Below are 17114 nucleotides of genomic sequence, written 5' to 3'. Positions count from 1 at the left end.
AAAATATTGTTTTAGTATCTTTTAACATAAATTTCTGGGTTTAGAGAAATATGAAGAAAAATATGCTTTTAGGGTCAATTACGTTTTCTTGAATTTGGTCCCTCTCTGTAATTTCATTTTTGAATTTGGTCCCTCTAAGTGGATGACTTGACATTATCTTTGACACATCATCCTCGCTTTGCCATGTCATATGCTGGCACGTCAGCCTCCGTTTGCGACATATGCATTTTTTTAACAGACTTTGACGTCAGGGACCAAAACAAGCTACCTATGAAGGATAACCTGGTGAGGTGAGGCATGAATCAGCTAGATACTCTATTTTGCTCATGAGGATACAGTATTAATTAAACAGTTAGTCATTTATTTTTTGAATGTCATGTATTTGGTAATGTTTGGAGAGGTATTGTTCAGTGGTTGGAAATAAACACCGCTCTTTCGGTTGATGTACATTTTCATGTCATTCAATTTGGCGGTAGTTATTGTTGGGAAAGATAACACAAAACACACCTAATACAAGGTCGATGGATGATTGATTATCCCTGGATCAAACTTCTCCCACTATAATAATAATAATAACAATAACAATAACAATGGAATAACAAGAATTTCTTCTGTTTAATTGAATAATAATACAAATTGATTATTACAACTCTCACCAACAAATATGGTGGATAACCTCTCTTTTGGATTTGCTCTCAAAAGGATTTCTTCACACTCTGATGATAGAAATGAAAACATGAAAATGAATTTATAGCTAGAGCATTCCAACAATAGGTGGCTATGAGAAGTTTCCTCATTTTCATTCACTACAAATTCTCTCATGCGTTTAATTTCATTTTCTATAATTGATAGTGATTACTCATTCTTTCTCTCTCCACATAAAGAGGAAATACTATCAATCTCCCCCTTCCGATTTAGGTGGAGGGATCCATCAGTCCAGCAGCTCTCCTGCAGAACTCGTACTTGTCCTTCGGTAAAGATTTGGTCATCATATCTGAGCAATTGTTATCGGTGTGAATTTTCTCAAGCTGTAGTTGCTTGGAATCTAACATATCACGTATCCAGTGATATCTCACATCAATGTGTTTTGACCTCGAGTGAAAACTTGAATTCTTGCTCAGGTGGATTGCGCTTTGACTATCACAATGCACGACGTACTTCTGTTGGTCTTGCCCTAATTCATGCAAAAACCGCTTCATCCATAACATTTCCTTGCAAGCTTCTGTTGCTGCAATAAATTCTGCCTCTGTGGTAGACAAAGCAACACACTTTTGTAGCTTAGACTGCCACGATACAGCTCCCCCTGAAAATGTAATCAAGAATCCAGAAGTTGATTTCCTAGAATCAATATCTCCCGCCATATCTGCATCTGTGTAGCCAATTAGTTCAGGATTTCTACTTCCAAAGCACAAACTCATTTTGGAAGTTCCTCTGAGATATCGCAAGATCCACTTCACAGCATTCCAATGCTCCTTTCCTGGATTGGCCAAGAATCTACTAACAACACCAACCGCGTGTGTTATATCTGCTCGTGTGCATACCATTGCATACATCAAGCTTCCAACAGCTGAAGCATATGGCACCTTGTTCATCTCCTGCTTTTCAATTTCAGTTGCCGGACTCTGCTTTGAACTAAGACAAAAGTGACTAGCAAGTGGAGTAGCGACTGGTTTTGCCTTTTCCATGTGAAACCGCTATAACACCTTCTCAATATATTTTTCTTGTGATAGCCACAGTTTGCGCTCCTTCCGATCACGACGGATGGACATACCAAGAATATGTTTTGCCGGTCCCAAGTCTTTCATAACAAAATATTTCTTCATTTCATCCTTCAACTTGCTGATCTTCTCACTATTTTGTCCAACGATCAACATATCGTCAACATACAAGAGAAGTATGATGAACTCACCATCATGAAATCTCTTCACAAACACACAATGGTCAGAATTCGTCCTTCGATATCCATGATCAATCATGAAGGAATCAAACTTCTTATACCATTGACGCGGTTCCTGCTTAAGTCCGTATAAACTCTTTTTCAACTGACATACCAAGTTTTCTTTGCCTTTGACTTTGAATCCCTCTGGCTGCTCCATGTAAATTTCTTCTTCTAAATCACCATGATGAAATGCAGTCTTCACATCTAGTTGTTCCACTTCTAGATCCAAACTTGCAGCCAAACCAAGCACTACCCGAATCGATGACATCTTGACCACGGGTGAAAAAATCTCTTCAAAGTCAATGCCTTTCACGACTAACCTCACCTTGTATCTAGGTCGTGAGTTATTTTCCTCAGTCTTCAACTTGTACACCCATTTGTTTTTGAGTACTCTTTTACCTTTCGGTAAAGCTACCAACTTATATGTCAGGTTCTCATGCAAGGATTGCATTTCTTCTTGCATGGCTTTCAACCATTCTTCTTTGTGATTATCCATCACAGCTTCTTCATAACACTCTGGTTCTCCCCCATCAGTGAGTAACACAAATTCCGTTGCAGGATATTTAGTTTGTGGTTTAGGTATCCTAGATGATCTTCTCAATTGGGGAACTTGTTCTTCATCATCAGAGTCTTCAATCATATCTTCATTATGATTGTCGCTTCCATTACCATCTGTTACTTCTTCATTTAGATCATTACCAATTGGAGGTTCATTTTCTGCTTCTCCAATATCTTCTATTTCATCTCCCCCGTAATGCTCTAGAGGGGGAACTGGATCCAAGTTGACTGGATGTTCTCTAGAAATAACAGGCTTGACTCCCTTCTGAATATCTTCAATATTCTGGTCTTCCAAGAATACAACATCTCTACTTCTAATAATCTTTTTCTCTACAGGATCCCATAAACGGTACCCGAATTCTTCATTTCCATATCCCAAGAAGATGCACTCCTTCGACTTTGCGTCGAGTTTCGATCTTTCATCTTTTGGAACATGAACAAACGCTCTACAACCGAACACCTTCAAGTGATTGTAGGATACTTCTTTACCTGTCCAAAACCTATTTGGAACATCACCATTCAATGGAGCTGAAGGGGATAAGCTGATTAAATCAACTGCAGTCATCAGAGTCTCACCCCAAAAACTCTTCGATAACTTGGCATGAGATAACATTGTTCTCACTCTTTCAACAATAGTTCTGTTCATTCTCTCAGCCACTCCATTGTGCTGAGGCGTTTTTGGAACAGATCTTTCATGCCGGATTCCATTACTAATACAGTAATGTTTGAAATCTCCCATAAACTCTCCTCCATTGTCAGTATGAACACATTTTAACTTCTTGCCAGTTTCTCTCTCAACACTAGCATGAAACTGTTTGAATACAACAAACACCTGATCTTTTGTTTTGAGGGCATAAGCCCAAACCTTCCTGGAGTGATCATCAATAAAGGTAACAAAATACCTTGCACCTCCATGAGTACTAGTGGTCATTGGACCACAAACATCAGAATGCACCAAATCTAAAACATTTGGCTTTCTATGTGGGGCCTTATATTGAAATGAAGCTTTATGTTGCTTTCCAGCCAAACAATGTGTACATGGCTTAAGCGACATTTCCAATCCTTTCACACCGGCCAAAATACCTCTTTTGGCTAGGATTCGAAGTCCCTTCTCACTCATATGTCCGAGCCGTTTATGCCATAGCTGGACCGAGGAGTCTTCTCCGAGAGCGTTAACACACCCATTATTGACTTTGGCTTCTATCACATAAAGAGTGTTTACTTTCTTGCCTCGGGCTACTACCAAGGAACTTTTTGATAGCTTCCATTTACTATCTCCAAACACACTAGTATAGCCTTCTTCGTCTAGAAGTCCTGTTGATATTAGATTGAGACGCATGTCAGGAACATGTCTCACATCTTTCAACGTTAAGCGACAACCAGTGTTTGTTTCTAGGCAAACATCTCCTTTGCCCACAATCTTGGATTTATCATCATTCCCCATCTTCACATAACCAAAATCACTGCTTGTATAGGAAGAAAAGAAATCCCTTTGTGAGGTTACATGGAATGATGCACCAGAATCCACGACCCAACATGTATCTTGTGATGTCAAATTAACATGACCATCATCACAAACGAAGATTACCTCATTGCCTTGAAAAATGGTAGCGGCTATGTTACTCGCATCACCATTTTCTTGTTGGTCTCTTTTGAGCTTCCTACATTCTTTCTTCATGTGACCTTTCTCGTGACAATAAAAACACTCCACGTCTTTTCTTGTCCACGACCTACCCCTGAACTTATCTCCAGAATTTCCCCTTGACTTGTCTCTAGTATTGAACTTCTTGTGGATACTTCTTCCACGATACTCAGTGACAAGCGCCTCAGACTCTGTTGGCATTCCTTGTTCCTTCCTTCTAGCTTCTTCATTGAACATGCTATCTTTTACAATGTCCAATGTTAGAACACCTTGTGGTGCCGAGTTACTCAATGAAACCACAAGCGTGTCCCAATTGTCTGGCAAGGAACTTAATAACAATAATGCTTGCAATTCATCTTCAAGCACCATCTTCATATTGGTGAGTTGATTTATCAATCTTTGAAAATCACTCAAGTGTTCAGAAACACTCCTAGTTTCTCTATACTTGAGGTTCACCAATCGCCGAATAGTAGAGGCTTTATTCTGGGCTGTCTTTCTCTCGTACAAAGCTTCTAATTTCGTCCATAATGTGTACGCAACTGTTTCTTGCGCAACATGATGAAAAACGCTTTGATCGATCCATTGTCGAATCTGTCCGACAGTTTTCCTATTCATGACATTCCAGTCATCATCAGACTTTCCGGTAGGCTTCGTCCCTTTATTTTGCAAAGGTTGATACAAATCTTTGCAATAGAGGATGTCTTCCATTCTGGGTTTCCAAATGGAGTAATTTGAAGAAGTTAACTTGATCATTGTTGATGATCCCACAGAGGTTGACTCGTCCATTGTAATAATAAAAGTTAAAATGTGTGGTGATGAGCCGAAGCTCTGATACCACTTGTTGGGAAAGATAACACAAAACACACCTAATACAAGGTCGATGGATGATTGATTATCCCTGGATCAAACTTCTCCCACTATAATAATAATAATAACAATAACAATAACAATGGAATAACAAGAATTTCTTCTGTTTAATTGAATAATAATACAAATTGATTATTACAACTCTCACCAACAAATATGGTGGATAACCTCTCTTTTGGATTTGCTCTCAAAAGGATTTCTTCACACTCTGATGATAGAAATGAAAACATGAAAATGAATTTATAGCTAGAGCATTCCAACAATAGGTGGCTATGAGAAGTTTCCTCATTTTCATTCACTACAAATTCTCTCAAATTCTTTCGGTTGATGTACATTTTCATGTCATTCAATTTGGCGGTAGTTATTTGTTCAATAAGGAAAAATACAAGTATTTATTGGCAATTTGGACGGCGTGTTGTTGGATTCTTTGGAAGAAAAGGAATAACAAGTTGTTCTCTCACAAGACATTATCGATAAAATTAAGACTCTTGTTTGGTGGTGGTTGAGATCAAAGAAAAAACTTCATGTATGAATTACTTAAGTACACCTTATACTTACACACAAAACAAACCCCACTTGAACGTGCATTCAAAATTACTTACAGGTTACAGTAATATGCCTAGAGTAATTTTTTGACGTATAAATCCTCATTGAAATCAAACAAAAACAACAAAAATAATAGCAAAAAACTATTTTCCGTAGCCGGGAATCGAACCCGGAAATTCAGCATCAGAATTTTACCATGAGAGCTACTACGGAACACATGGAAACGTATTGCAAATTATGTATTTAATTCTTCTTAGAAAGCGTTTAAAATTGTGGTGCAAAATTTGAGAATAGGACTAAATTGATTCTAAATTGCTGTTTTGCAAGTTTATAAGGGACTATTAATATGATGCTCATACTGATACTAGTTTGTTTTTCACAATGAAGTAAAGAAAAAGAAAGAGCAAATTAAAAGTGGCTCACTGTAGTGAGTTGGTCTCATATCGGATGTAAGTTGGTCTCGACAAGAGTTTATAAGTAAGAGGTAATCCTCACCTTACAAGCCGGTTTTGTAAGGTTGAGTTAGGTTCAACTCCTTTATAAAGGTAGCGTAAACCCCAACTCTCAAGCTAGCTTTTGTGGTTGAATATAGGCCTCTCAAATTTGCTGATGCTTTTAAAGTTTATGCGTAGATTCCACAGCTTTTGTGCTCGTGGCCTTTGTATTATGTGACAAAAACAATGATCGAATGCCGTTTGGCTATTTTAAGTCTTGCCTTTGTAGTTGGTAAGATTGATGGCTCAATTATGCTGGAATACCATATTTGTCTTTGCTTTTGTTTGATATATATTTCTTGCGGTTTTATACTAATTTTATTTTTTGACGTATAAATCCTCATCTAAATCAAACAAAAACAACAAAAATAATAGCAAAAATATATTTTCCGCAGCCGGGAATCAAACCCGGAAATTCAACATCAGAATTTTACCAATAGAGCTACTACGGAACACATACATGAATTGTAAATTATATATTTAATACTTCTTAACGTTTCAAATCAATTTAATTAGTCTACCAAAAACCAAAATAAAAAAAAAAAAAAACAAAGAAAGAAAGAAAGAAAACGTTCCTTGCAATATACCACTGCCCACCATAAAAAAATATTTCTAAATATGGAAAAATAGTTCTGCCTCACTTAACGATAAATTTTTAGTTCAAATTAATGTGAATGTATTACTACCAACCGAATTGCATATTTACAATATATTATTTTTGTGGAAAATATTAACAGGTGTCTTTGGTAGGAGAAACCATCCTCTCCAATGTGAATTTTGACCAGAGGGAGGGGAGTGTGCTTCCTTACAGCATAAAAGCTATCACCCTTTTTTTGTTTGTAGTATTTTATAATAATATTTTGGTGATGCCTACTCTACCCTTTTATAATTTGAGGGTATTTACTTAAGAAGCATGAACATCTCTATGATTAGGCGTGTCGCGGTGTCCGACACTCGTATGATACTCGTACGACACGTGTCGGATAGCTCAGACCGGTGTCCAAAAAAATTCAATTTTTTTTACTTCGACACTTCTTTGATCGGTGTCCGACACTTGTAAGACACGCGTACGACACGTGTCGGACAAGTGTCCCAAAACAAATTGTTTTTTCTTTGTTTATACTTTCCTTTGACATATATCAGACATATCTACAAGAATTAAAGATGTGTCGAAACAACATTATTGATCAATGAGGTATTGAAGACATTATATTTTAATTACAAATTACAATATTTTTAGCTTTTTCGATCGTAGGTGGATAAATAAAGGGGAAAAACTATTATAACTTGTTTTAAAACTTGTTTTAAGAAATAATTTCCTCAACTTAGACTTACATGTATATTTTTTTATTCTCAATTTATGTCTTTTATAAATATGTAGCGGTGTCGGTGTCCTATATTTTTCACATTAACAGTGTCGCGATGTCTGTGTCCGTGTCAGAGTCTGTACTTCATAGGTATTTACCCATCAATCAATAAGAACAAGCCATATAAGTGAATTTGCATGTGGTACTCACAACGAACTTTTAGATTTTCATGTGGATTTTCATATTGCTTGTTTCTTATTGGTTGATGGGTAAATACCCTCAAATTATGAAAGGGCGGATTAAAAAAAAGCTAATAAAAATGGGGTTAAATATTTTATTATAATATTTATAGTTTTTTTGATAATAGATATGTAAATAAAGTTCAATTTCTATCAAATATTTTTTCAGAATTTTTTAATAAAATAAATTCCTCATTTAAATGCACGTGTACATATTTTTTTTTACAGAAATGATATTTAAACACAAATGCCAACAAAAATACGGTATTGTTCATGCATTTTTTTTTTCTTTTTCCTTTTCTTCCTTCTTCTCCGAGTCAAAAACAACCTTATCTCTTCCATTTTTTTTTCCTTTCCTTCATAATCACCGGTGACCACAGCAGCAGTCATCACTTCTATCACCGACCACCGTAACCACTGTCGTCCTCCATCACGGTCGTCGCTATCACTCTCTCTTCAATCTTTCACGTCGGCCACTCTCTCGCACGATATCTCTCTATACACCAGTCACCATCGTCGTCCTCCTCCATCTATGACGAGCACAGATCTTACTACAACCAGTTTTTGCGTCGTCCTCCACCACCTGCTTTCTTCTTGGCGTCCAATTGTGTTTGCGTCGATTGAACAACGGTGAAGAAGAGAGTGGCAATGACAGTGGTGGTGACGGTGAGAGAAGAGCCAGATCAGACGGTGAGCAGATCTGGTGGTGGTGGCGGAGCAAATCTGGTGATGGTGGAAGAAAAAGGAAGGGGAAAGATGAACAGTTTGGTTTGACAAAATTACCCCCTCTTTTTACGAGCAAAATGACAAACATACCCCTTTGTGTTGTATATTTGTTGGAGGATTTGTGTCTGGATAACATTTCTGGTTTTTTTAGGTATTTATGTTTGTGTTATGTCGTGTGTTTGTGTCTTGATTTATGTGAATATTGTCATGGTTGAGTTGTTGACTTGAGAGGTAGTTGATAGAATGATAGTGCATTTGCGCGTACATTTGATATATTTTTTTAAATCAAAGGTATTCTCTGCGTGAAATTGCAGACTAATTCTTTCGAGGTAACTGAGATCCATTTAAAGAGTTGACATCTCCCAACAAACGCTTCTCCATATGAATCGGCCGAAAATTGAACTCAGGACCAAATGATTAAGGGACCTAAGTATTTACCACTTATGTCACACTATGTTGGTTACATTTGGTATATTTAATTTTATATAAAAGTAGAAGAATTTGAAACTTGCAGCGGCACACAATTTTTAATCTCAATCGTTAATTTTAGATTAGACGAACCATTAAATTTAAATTGGATGGTCCAAATACATTATTACGGCCCACCGTTACGGCAGAAAATCTGAATCCCACCTAGTAGGTTTGATTTTTTTATTGTTTTTACTCAAATAGATTTGTTTGTTATTAAAATAAAAAGATAGCTTCATTTATTGCAAAAAAAAAAAAAGATAGCGTCATAATAAAGCAGACTCTGAAGTAACTAAAGAGAAAACCCTGTGTCTCTGTTCCTCTGCGACAGTGCTGCTAGGTTACACCTTTTTCTTCTATTTTTCTTTCTTCATTGCAGATGGAAGAGATATTCAATGTTCAGGTTAGCAATCATATACCCGATGATATTGTTTTCTCTATTCTTTCCAAACTTTCTCTCAAATCTTTTAAACGATTTGAATGTGTACGTAAATCATGGTCTCTTTTATTTGATAACCCTTATTTCATTACTATGTACCGCAACCATCTCTTAACTAAATATTGCTCTTATTACGATGATCATCATACAACTCTCCTTCTACATATGATACAAGTTCCTGAAGATGAAGACGAACAATTGTGGAACGGAATTGGTGATGTTTTCTACTCTCTTTCCGGAGACAAGTTTGATGATATAGTACAAATAGATGGACCAAAGGCTATCAAATTTGATGATTTTTTGGAGTATGGCGATCATCATTATGACGACGAGGAGGAGGACGGGGATGATAATGGTTTCGATATTTTGTATCCGATTAGTTATAATGGCACTCTTAATCTAAGACGTGATGATTTCTACGGAAAAGAGAATGTTATACTATGGAACTTAATCGGCGATGATTTCATGGCCATTCCTTCGCATGAGAATAGTCATTTATGGGATTTTTCGGCTCATCATTATCAAATTGGTTATGATCGTGTTAAAGATGACTATAAGATTATTCGGTGCACACATTATTATCCAAAAGATGTCTCTTCTTCTTGTGGGATGTCTTCCGGACACTTTTGGGAGATGTATAGCTTAAGCAGTAACTCTTGGAAGAAAATTGATGTCGAGATGCCTCATTCTCGTTGGAGCCGTGAGCAAGTGTATATGGATGGTGTGTTTCATTGGTGGGATAAAAATGAAACACATACATGTTTGGTGTCATTTGACTTCTGCAAAGAATCTTTCATTGTAACACCCATACCCGTAGATGATAGTTTTGATTCTAATTTGGTCCGGAGGCACTTGATGGTATTGAATGGATCTATTGCTTTTATGTTAAATTATACTGAGGCATCTATATTTCACATTTCAATTTTGGGTGAACTCGGTATAAAGGAATCTTGGACTAAGCTTTTCATTATTGGGCCCTTACCATGCCTTGAGTATCCTATTGGAGCGGGGAAGAAAGGCAATATACTGTTCAGAAAAAAAGACGGTGAACTAGCCTGGTTTGATTTAAGTACCGGGATGATTGTTGACATTGGTGTTAAAACGCAGACAAATGATTACAAGATGTTATTCCACAAAGAAAGCCTTCCAATTGAAGGAATATATACAAATTTTTCTTCTTGTTTTCATCCAAGAGATCTATGATTAAAGCTATTAGTCTTTCTATCTGCAAACTGATATGGTGTCTATTTCAATCGTAAGAATGGTGTTTTGCCTCTACTCGCCTTCGGTTTTATGTAGAAATAGTTTAGTTTTGGTAAGGATGATAATCTAATTAGCAACATATCTTTGTTTGAATATCTATGCTTCATTTTGTGCTTCATTTTGTGCTTCATTTTTTTCTTATATGTTCCAAATTAGCTGATAAAATCAAAGCATACCAGAACAAAAGGTAGAATTTCAAATGCACAAAAAATTGTGTGCAAGTAAGAATGGTTTATAAGTAGAGCTTTTCTGTTTAGCTGCTGATCAATTACAAATGAGTACTTTCTCCACTGAGATGTTTTGGTAAACAAGAGTTGATTATTTGCTTTGTATAGTGAGAGAAAAGTTGCAGAGAGTGAGAGAACATTGAATCTGATTTTGTATTTTTGTCTCAATGATTTGAATATTACAAAGGCTATATTATTATACTATAGTTTCAATGCAGTTGCTAAAATCAATTGTTCAAACAAAATACATAACTGAGTGAAAACTTTATTAGACTCTCATTTTCTTTATGCTTGGATTCTTGAAGCTTTTGTATTCATGGAGCTGAAAGTGGTTAGATATCATTATATATTGCTATTCCATTAGATGTTTGTTGAAGTACTAGTTGCAGCATTGTCTAGGAATATATAATGAAATAATATATAGGGCATATTAAATAAATAACTTGTTTGCGGCTTATAACACAATTGAGCCTAGATAGATAGTCCTGAAGACAGATGCGACGGAAGACGAGTCAAAAGCTCCTGCTCAAGCAGTTCACTCCAATTGATTTTAGTACCTATGACTCGCTATCTATTGAGTAAAGGGAGGCTTTCCTACACTATAGTCGCCGATCAGTTGTTAGGAATTGATTGCTGCGATAAGCCTCTCTTGGCCAAGAAGCAGTATGCCAAGATAGAGGAAAGACTAATAAAGAAACCCTCAAATCTCTTTTATAGGTATTGAAAATGATGTATCGGATGTTCATTGACTAAATTTTGAGTATCAATTACTATAAATTTTCTCTTGCAACTACTTCAATCTATATATATACTTACTAACCCATAAAACTTCAATAACAACCAAAAACTCTATCTTAGCCCTTTCTTAAAGCAACTTGCATCACCAAATGTATAATTATACTCCTATTATTCAATCGTATAGTTGCTATTTACTAAATCAAAGCAACTTGCATCACCAAATGTGGGTCAACAATACTGGCTTCTATCAATCAATTAAAATAATTTGTGAGTGTAAACATGAGACTAATTGTTTGTCACTTATAGAAAATAGACGACACAAATATTTATCGCTAATAAACAAACACGAGACACAAATATTTGTCAACGATAAGATTGAACTATCATAAGATGAATTATCACATATAAAATTTAAGAGTAAAAAACATTTTTTGAAGGTTGAGGATCTATTTGAGAGAACACTGCAAAGTTCGAAGTATGTAAAAAATAATTGAAACCCACAAGACATTACATTATGTTTATACTCTCAAAATTGTAGTGTTTACCAAAAAAACAAAAGACGAAATAAACAGAGTAATAAACAGAGTAAAAAATGGAGTGAATCTCAACACCTCTTAGAGAGTGAATGTCCAAAAAATAGTGTTCCTGCCCTACCACTTCTCTTTTTAAAAATGTCATAAAAATAGTGTTCCTACCCTACCACTTCTCTTTTTAAAAATGTCATAGTAACATTTGGAATCGTTCTATTTAGACCTAAATATAGACCAAAGTTGCACAACAGTTTACGGTCGCATTAGACATGAGTAATAGATATATTTGGAGATCTTAATCACTTTGGGTTCACTTTTTAAAAAATAAAATTGTTATGTCCAAAAACTTTAGGATTCTGCAGTATTTACTTAGTTTTACTCAAAAATTTCAGGCATTGATTAGATTACTCATTGGGTGAGTAGCGACTGTGAATGTGCATGTGAGCATAATTTTCTTGGATGATTAACCCCTCCCACTGAAGCTTACCACCAACAAAACATAAACTGTAAAATCAAAAGAACCAACAACAAATCCACACACATTTTTGGGTTTTTCTTTCATTTTATTCATTCATTCATTTTTTTTCTCCCTATCTTTTTACCGAGATGGAGAAGAAACAAACTGTCTCGGTAAAATAAAAAGATCTTTTTCTTCAAACGCAGAAGTCCACTCCTGAGAACCAGCAGCAGAAGTTTCAGCAGAAGCTGCTCCGCCATCTTGCAATCCAGGCAAGGGGACAGTGCTCCCATTTGAGGGCAATGATCTCATTGTCTGTTGTTGAGCAACACCTCCAAAAGCATTATTAGAATCATATGTTTGAGCCCTAATCTTTGTAAAAGGTGAAAGCCCTAAACTTAAAGCATTTGACATTGGTGAAGAAGATAAACCTCTATCCAAAGACCAATCTATGCTGGTATAATCAAACTGCATTGACCCGCCAGTGCTCCAGTCTACCGGAGAAGATGCCCCTGATGTGGCTGCTGACCCTTTACTTGGAAAGAGACCTAGTGAGGAAGCTGCAGCAAGCGTTGGAGATGCACCCGCTCTATTCCAATTGTTGTTCCCTCGGTTGGTTGCTTGAGGATCTACTGAGTTGCTGCTGCCAGCAACAAACTGTTGTTGAGTTTGATATTGAAGTTGGTGATACAATTGATTAGAACTTGGATAGTTTGGACTAGGGATTCTAGTACTAGGAGCTTGAGGTAAAAACACATTAGATCTCATAGCTTCTACACTGTTGGTTGGATACCAGTTGGCAGACATTCCAGGAGGCGATGAACTTATGCTTGTGGCTGGAACCTGCTTTGCATTTGCAGTTTGGGGCCGCTGCATTACAACTATGGGTTCCTTGGCTGCTCCAAGTTGAAGGTTCTTATAATCACCAACAGAAACATACCGAGCTTCAGGCTTAGTAGGTGGGGGTGGCACTTGCAACGGCGATGCCAATGAATAAGAAACAGAAGGATTAGATCCTGCACCAGGCCACCTTTTGTCAGATGGTATAGTGGCCTGTTGTGGCTTTACCCATTCAGACTTAGGTGGCATTCTCTTTAGAGGTTGCATATTTTTATTGCTGGATTCGGAAGATACTCCATTTGTAGTTGATGCTTTTGTATAATTAAAATCTCTATCATCTGTTTTGGGTTGATTCAGAGAAGGAACAGGTTTTGTTTGTGACCTTGGGTTCTGACTAGACATTCCTGCCTGCTTACCATTGTTGATGATATGAGGATCACCAGTTTCCTCTGGCTTTGGTGGAGCAGATGGTGGATCATGTTTCAATTCTCTCAAGATCTCTGCAGTTTTATCAAGATCACCCTCACAGGAAACAATGACTCTTTCAACCTCTTGTTTTGAACAGCCATACCTAATTTCCATGTCTGCAATCCTAGCAAGTTCTTCTGATATGTCAATTTTCAAATTGCCGCCCCTACCCATGGTTTTATCATTTTGACCATCTTCGTCTTCAGGACTAGCAAACAACCAATCTACTGATTCCTCCGCCCTACCTTCATTTAATACCAGTGCCAATGTTGCTCGTTCATGAGAAAATCCCATACCAACAAGCTTTTGAGCAAGTGTCTCAAGCTTCCTTGACATAAGATAACTTCTGCACCGCTCACGCAGCTCCTGTGCTCTCCTTTCCTTCTGCCGTTGATGTTTCCTCTCATTCTTCTGGCGGATTTTCTCCCGCTTGTCATTATCAGCACCAGGGACTGCTTCCAGGCGAACAGGAGGATTAGATATTTTCTCTTTATGGTCTTCAGACTCACCAGACCAACTACCATTGTTAGAAACAGAATCATACTCAACACCGGCTACCACCGAGCTGCCAGGATGTTCATCTGTCTCATCTATGTTCCGAAAACGACCATTAGAATGTATTGGTGAGGTAGAGGGTGTCGCTGATGTGTCCAGAGTATGGAATGTTCCTAATAATGGATTATATGCACTCGCTGGAATACCAGCTGCTGCACTACCACCGGATCCTGTGGACTTCGCAGAAGCCTTCTGAGCTTCCTTGGTAGCCTTTTTGTCTTTAGACTTGGATCGGGATGCAGGAGACATCTCTTTAACCCTGTACCATTTGAAGAAAATAAATTATAATTGTTTTATACTTGACAAATTAATTGGCAGATTATTACATACATCAATAAAGGCCAAGATAACATATTGACCAAATTTCATTACATCTAATTATGTAATCCAGAAAATAAAATAAAATTGGTACTGTGATATATGTATGAATCTGTTGGCGAAAGAGGAGACACTTGCAATTTGGAGAAAAAATTTCAATACTAAAGCCAATTAAATGAAGAAAAAAAATTCCATTCCCTGATTTAAAGTACAGCAATGTGTAGATTAAACATTATGAGAAATTTTGAAAATCGCAAAACATTATTTTCTCTATGCTATTCTTCTATATTTTCTCTATCACAATTATGCATTACATGAGTCTTCCATTTCCTTGCAATTTAAAATGAACATGGATTTTAGAAAGAAAAAAAACTAAAAATGTTTTTTGCAAGTAATCAGTGCCTAATATTTCCACCATTTAACATCTGAATAGAAAGTGGGAAACACGTGGGTAAACAAAATTATCGGGAATCAATAATACCCAGGTGTAATACATATATTACAACTTGCAGCGATAATTAAGAATGTAATATTTTCCAGCACCACTTTCCCCAAGATGAATTATAATTTGTATATGCCTTGATACAGACACAATCTAAGGAAAAGAACAGACCAGGAAAAGAAAATGAACTAGTCCAAACACTAACTACATAAGAAAATAATTACACCAAACAAATAACTTTATCATCAAAATAAGTACATGTCAACAGGAAACATTGAAAGGGGGATGAAATAAGGGGAAGATATCCAGTCCTACACCTAATAATAGATTAAAACAACAATGAATCACACATTTACATAGCCCATCTGACAATAAAAAATTAGGTCCTTGAAAGATTACGTTGCTTCATTTATTTGTATAAGCAGTATGAAATCTCCAGTCATATTAATGGGAATTAGAAATTTATTCAATTATACATTGCCCATCCGACAATAAAAAAAAAGTAGGTCCTTATCCAAAAACACAATGACATGGGACAGGATCAAAATTGAGAAGAACTCGCTTGAATTTGACCGTAAGGATTCACAACACGAGTCGATTTTCAAACGATAAATGCAAAGATAAAATTGACAGAACAAGTATCACTTTTCACACAGGTCCAGCATTTTGATCAAACAGCCAGCAACCCTAAGATAAAAGAAGGAGCAAGTAATACAAGAAACAAGTATAACGAGAATATAACAAAGCCATATTTCAAGTTCAGATGGGCATGGACAGCAACAAGATCAGTTTCTGCTTCATTGCCTTATATCAGCAATACAGAGATAAAAGAAGGAAGAATGCAACAAACAAGTATATCGATAATATAAGAAGGACTATTCCTGCTTCATTGGCTGATATCAGTAATCATGATGCCCCCCGCCCCCAAAAATTCTAGCTGAATAACAGCTCCACATCAGATTAACTCTAGGTAATCCAACTTCAAGCAAAGCTTACGGTCTAACACAAACAAAAGAGTGAAGGGTCTGTCAACATTTTATATTTTCAGTTCTTGGTTTCAAGGGTCTGTCAACATTTTATATTTTCAGTTCTTGGTTTCACTTTCAATTACCAAACTGCAACTTTGTTTTCACTGTGTTTCCGGTTTAAAAGTCTTCGAAAACAAAGTGAAAAAATGTAACACTACGAGTGAAAACAAGAAATGAAAAGCGAAATCATTTCCTCAAACCAAACTAATATTCTTCCGCAAAACCAAACGAGTAGCACCCAACTTTTCATAACTATATCAGTGATCATTCCAAACAAACATTCAAAACTCCAGCAAAACATTTTCCATAACAATATCTACAAACCCAAACCACAAACCATTTTCCGGCGCGGCGAATACAAATAAAACCTAATAATGCAAAATAAATTACAGAATCACAAAACCTAACAAACCCACACACAATTCGCTCTCAAATTCTCACTTCACAAATCCCAATTCCTCAAATCCGCGGCATGAAAAACTAAAATGCGGAATTCGAATCACTTAACTCAACAATTGAACAAAACCTAACGCAAATTTCACACTCCCAAATAAAATCAACAAGTTCGCAATAGAAGATCATAGCTATGGTTCTTGGACCAAGAAAAATACCAAAAAAAATCCAAAAGAATGGAAAAGAGGAAGAAGAAGAACTACGAACCTTAGGTTTCAGACAAAGGAGCGTTGATGAAGGATGAAGATGAATGATGGATCGTTGTTGAACGGGAAAATCGTTAGAGAGAGAATGAAGAGAGAGAAAGATGGAAGATAGGTTTTTCGAGGCTCAAACTGAATTCGATGGAATTAGGGTTTTGAAGAGAGATCTGAAAATTGTAATAAACAAAATGAAACGATTCTTTTTTTTTTTTATGGAAAAAAGTTTTTGCTTTTTTAAATCTAACAAATATTGGATTTTTTATTTATTATTGTTTTTTTAAAGATTAAAAGTTTGTCGGTGTAAAATTGTTTTATTCTTACGTAGTAACGTTCAATAGAAATCTTTTATTTTGCCACGTCAGGAAAT

General features: G+C 36.3%; 2 protein-coding genes across 2 annotated transcripts; one reads left to right on the top strand and one right to left on the bottom strand.

Annotated features, from left to right (window-relative positions):
- Nucleotides 1-8970: 8970 nt before the first annotated feature.
- Nucleotides 8971-10916, top strand: LOC123921394 (F-box only protein 8-like). The gene has a single exon (XM_045973910.1). It carries the CDS (start codon nucleotides 9166-9168, stop codon nucleotides 10426-10428), a length of 1263 nt encoding a protein of 420 aa, XP_045829866.1. The 5' UTR covers nucleotides 8971-9165; the 3' UTR covers nucleotides 10429-10916.
- Nucleotides 10917-12424: 1508 nt separating this feature from the next.
- Nucleotides 12425-16927, bottom strand: LOC123921393. Its single transcript, XM_045973909.1, has 2 exons — nucleotides 16752-16927; nucleotides 12425-14562 (listed from the first exon to the last, which is right to left on the bottom strand). Exon 2 carries the CDS (start codon nucleotides 14550-14552, stop codon nucleotides 12582-12584), a length of 1971 nt encoding a protein of 656 aa, XP_045829865.1. The 5' UTR covers nucleotides 14553-14562; nucleotides 16752-16927; the 3' UTR covers nucleotides 12425-12581.
- Nucleotides 16928-17114: the final 187 nt, after the last annotated feature.

Source organism: Trifolium pratense, linkage group LG4 (assembly GCF_020283565.1).
Source record: "Trifolium pratense cultivar HEN17-A07 linkage group LG4, ARS_RC_1.1, whole genome shotgun sequence".
Taxonomy (NCBI): domain Eukaryota; kingdom Viridiplantae; phylum Streptophyta; class Magnoliopsida; order Fabales; family Fabaceae; genus Trifolium; species Trifolium pratense.
The sequence above is the reverse complement of the archived record's forward strand: the minus strand, read 5'-3'. Positions and strand labels throughout refer to the sequence as shown.

Bases quoted from the DNA above. Each gene is read 5' to 3' on its own strand.
- LOC123921393 (XM_045973909.1), bottom strand. From the start codon at position 14,552: ATGTCTCCTGCATCCCGATCCAAGTCTAAAGACAAAAAGGCTACCAAG.
- LOC123921394 (XM_045973910.1), top strand. From the start codon at position 9,166: ATGGAAGAGATATTCAATGTTCAGGTTAGCAATCATATACCCGATGAT.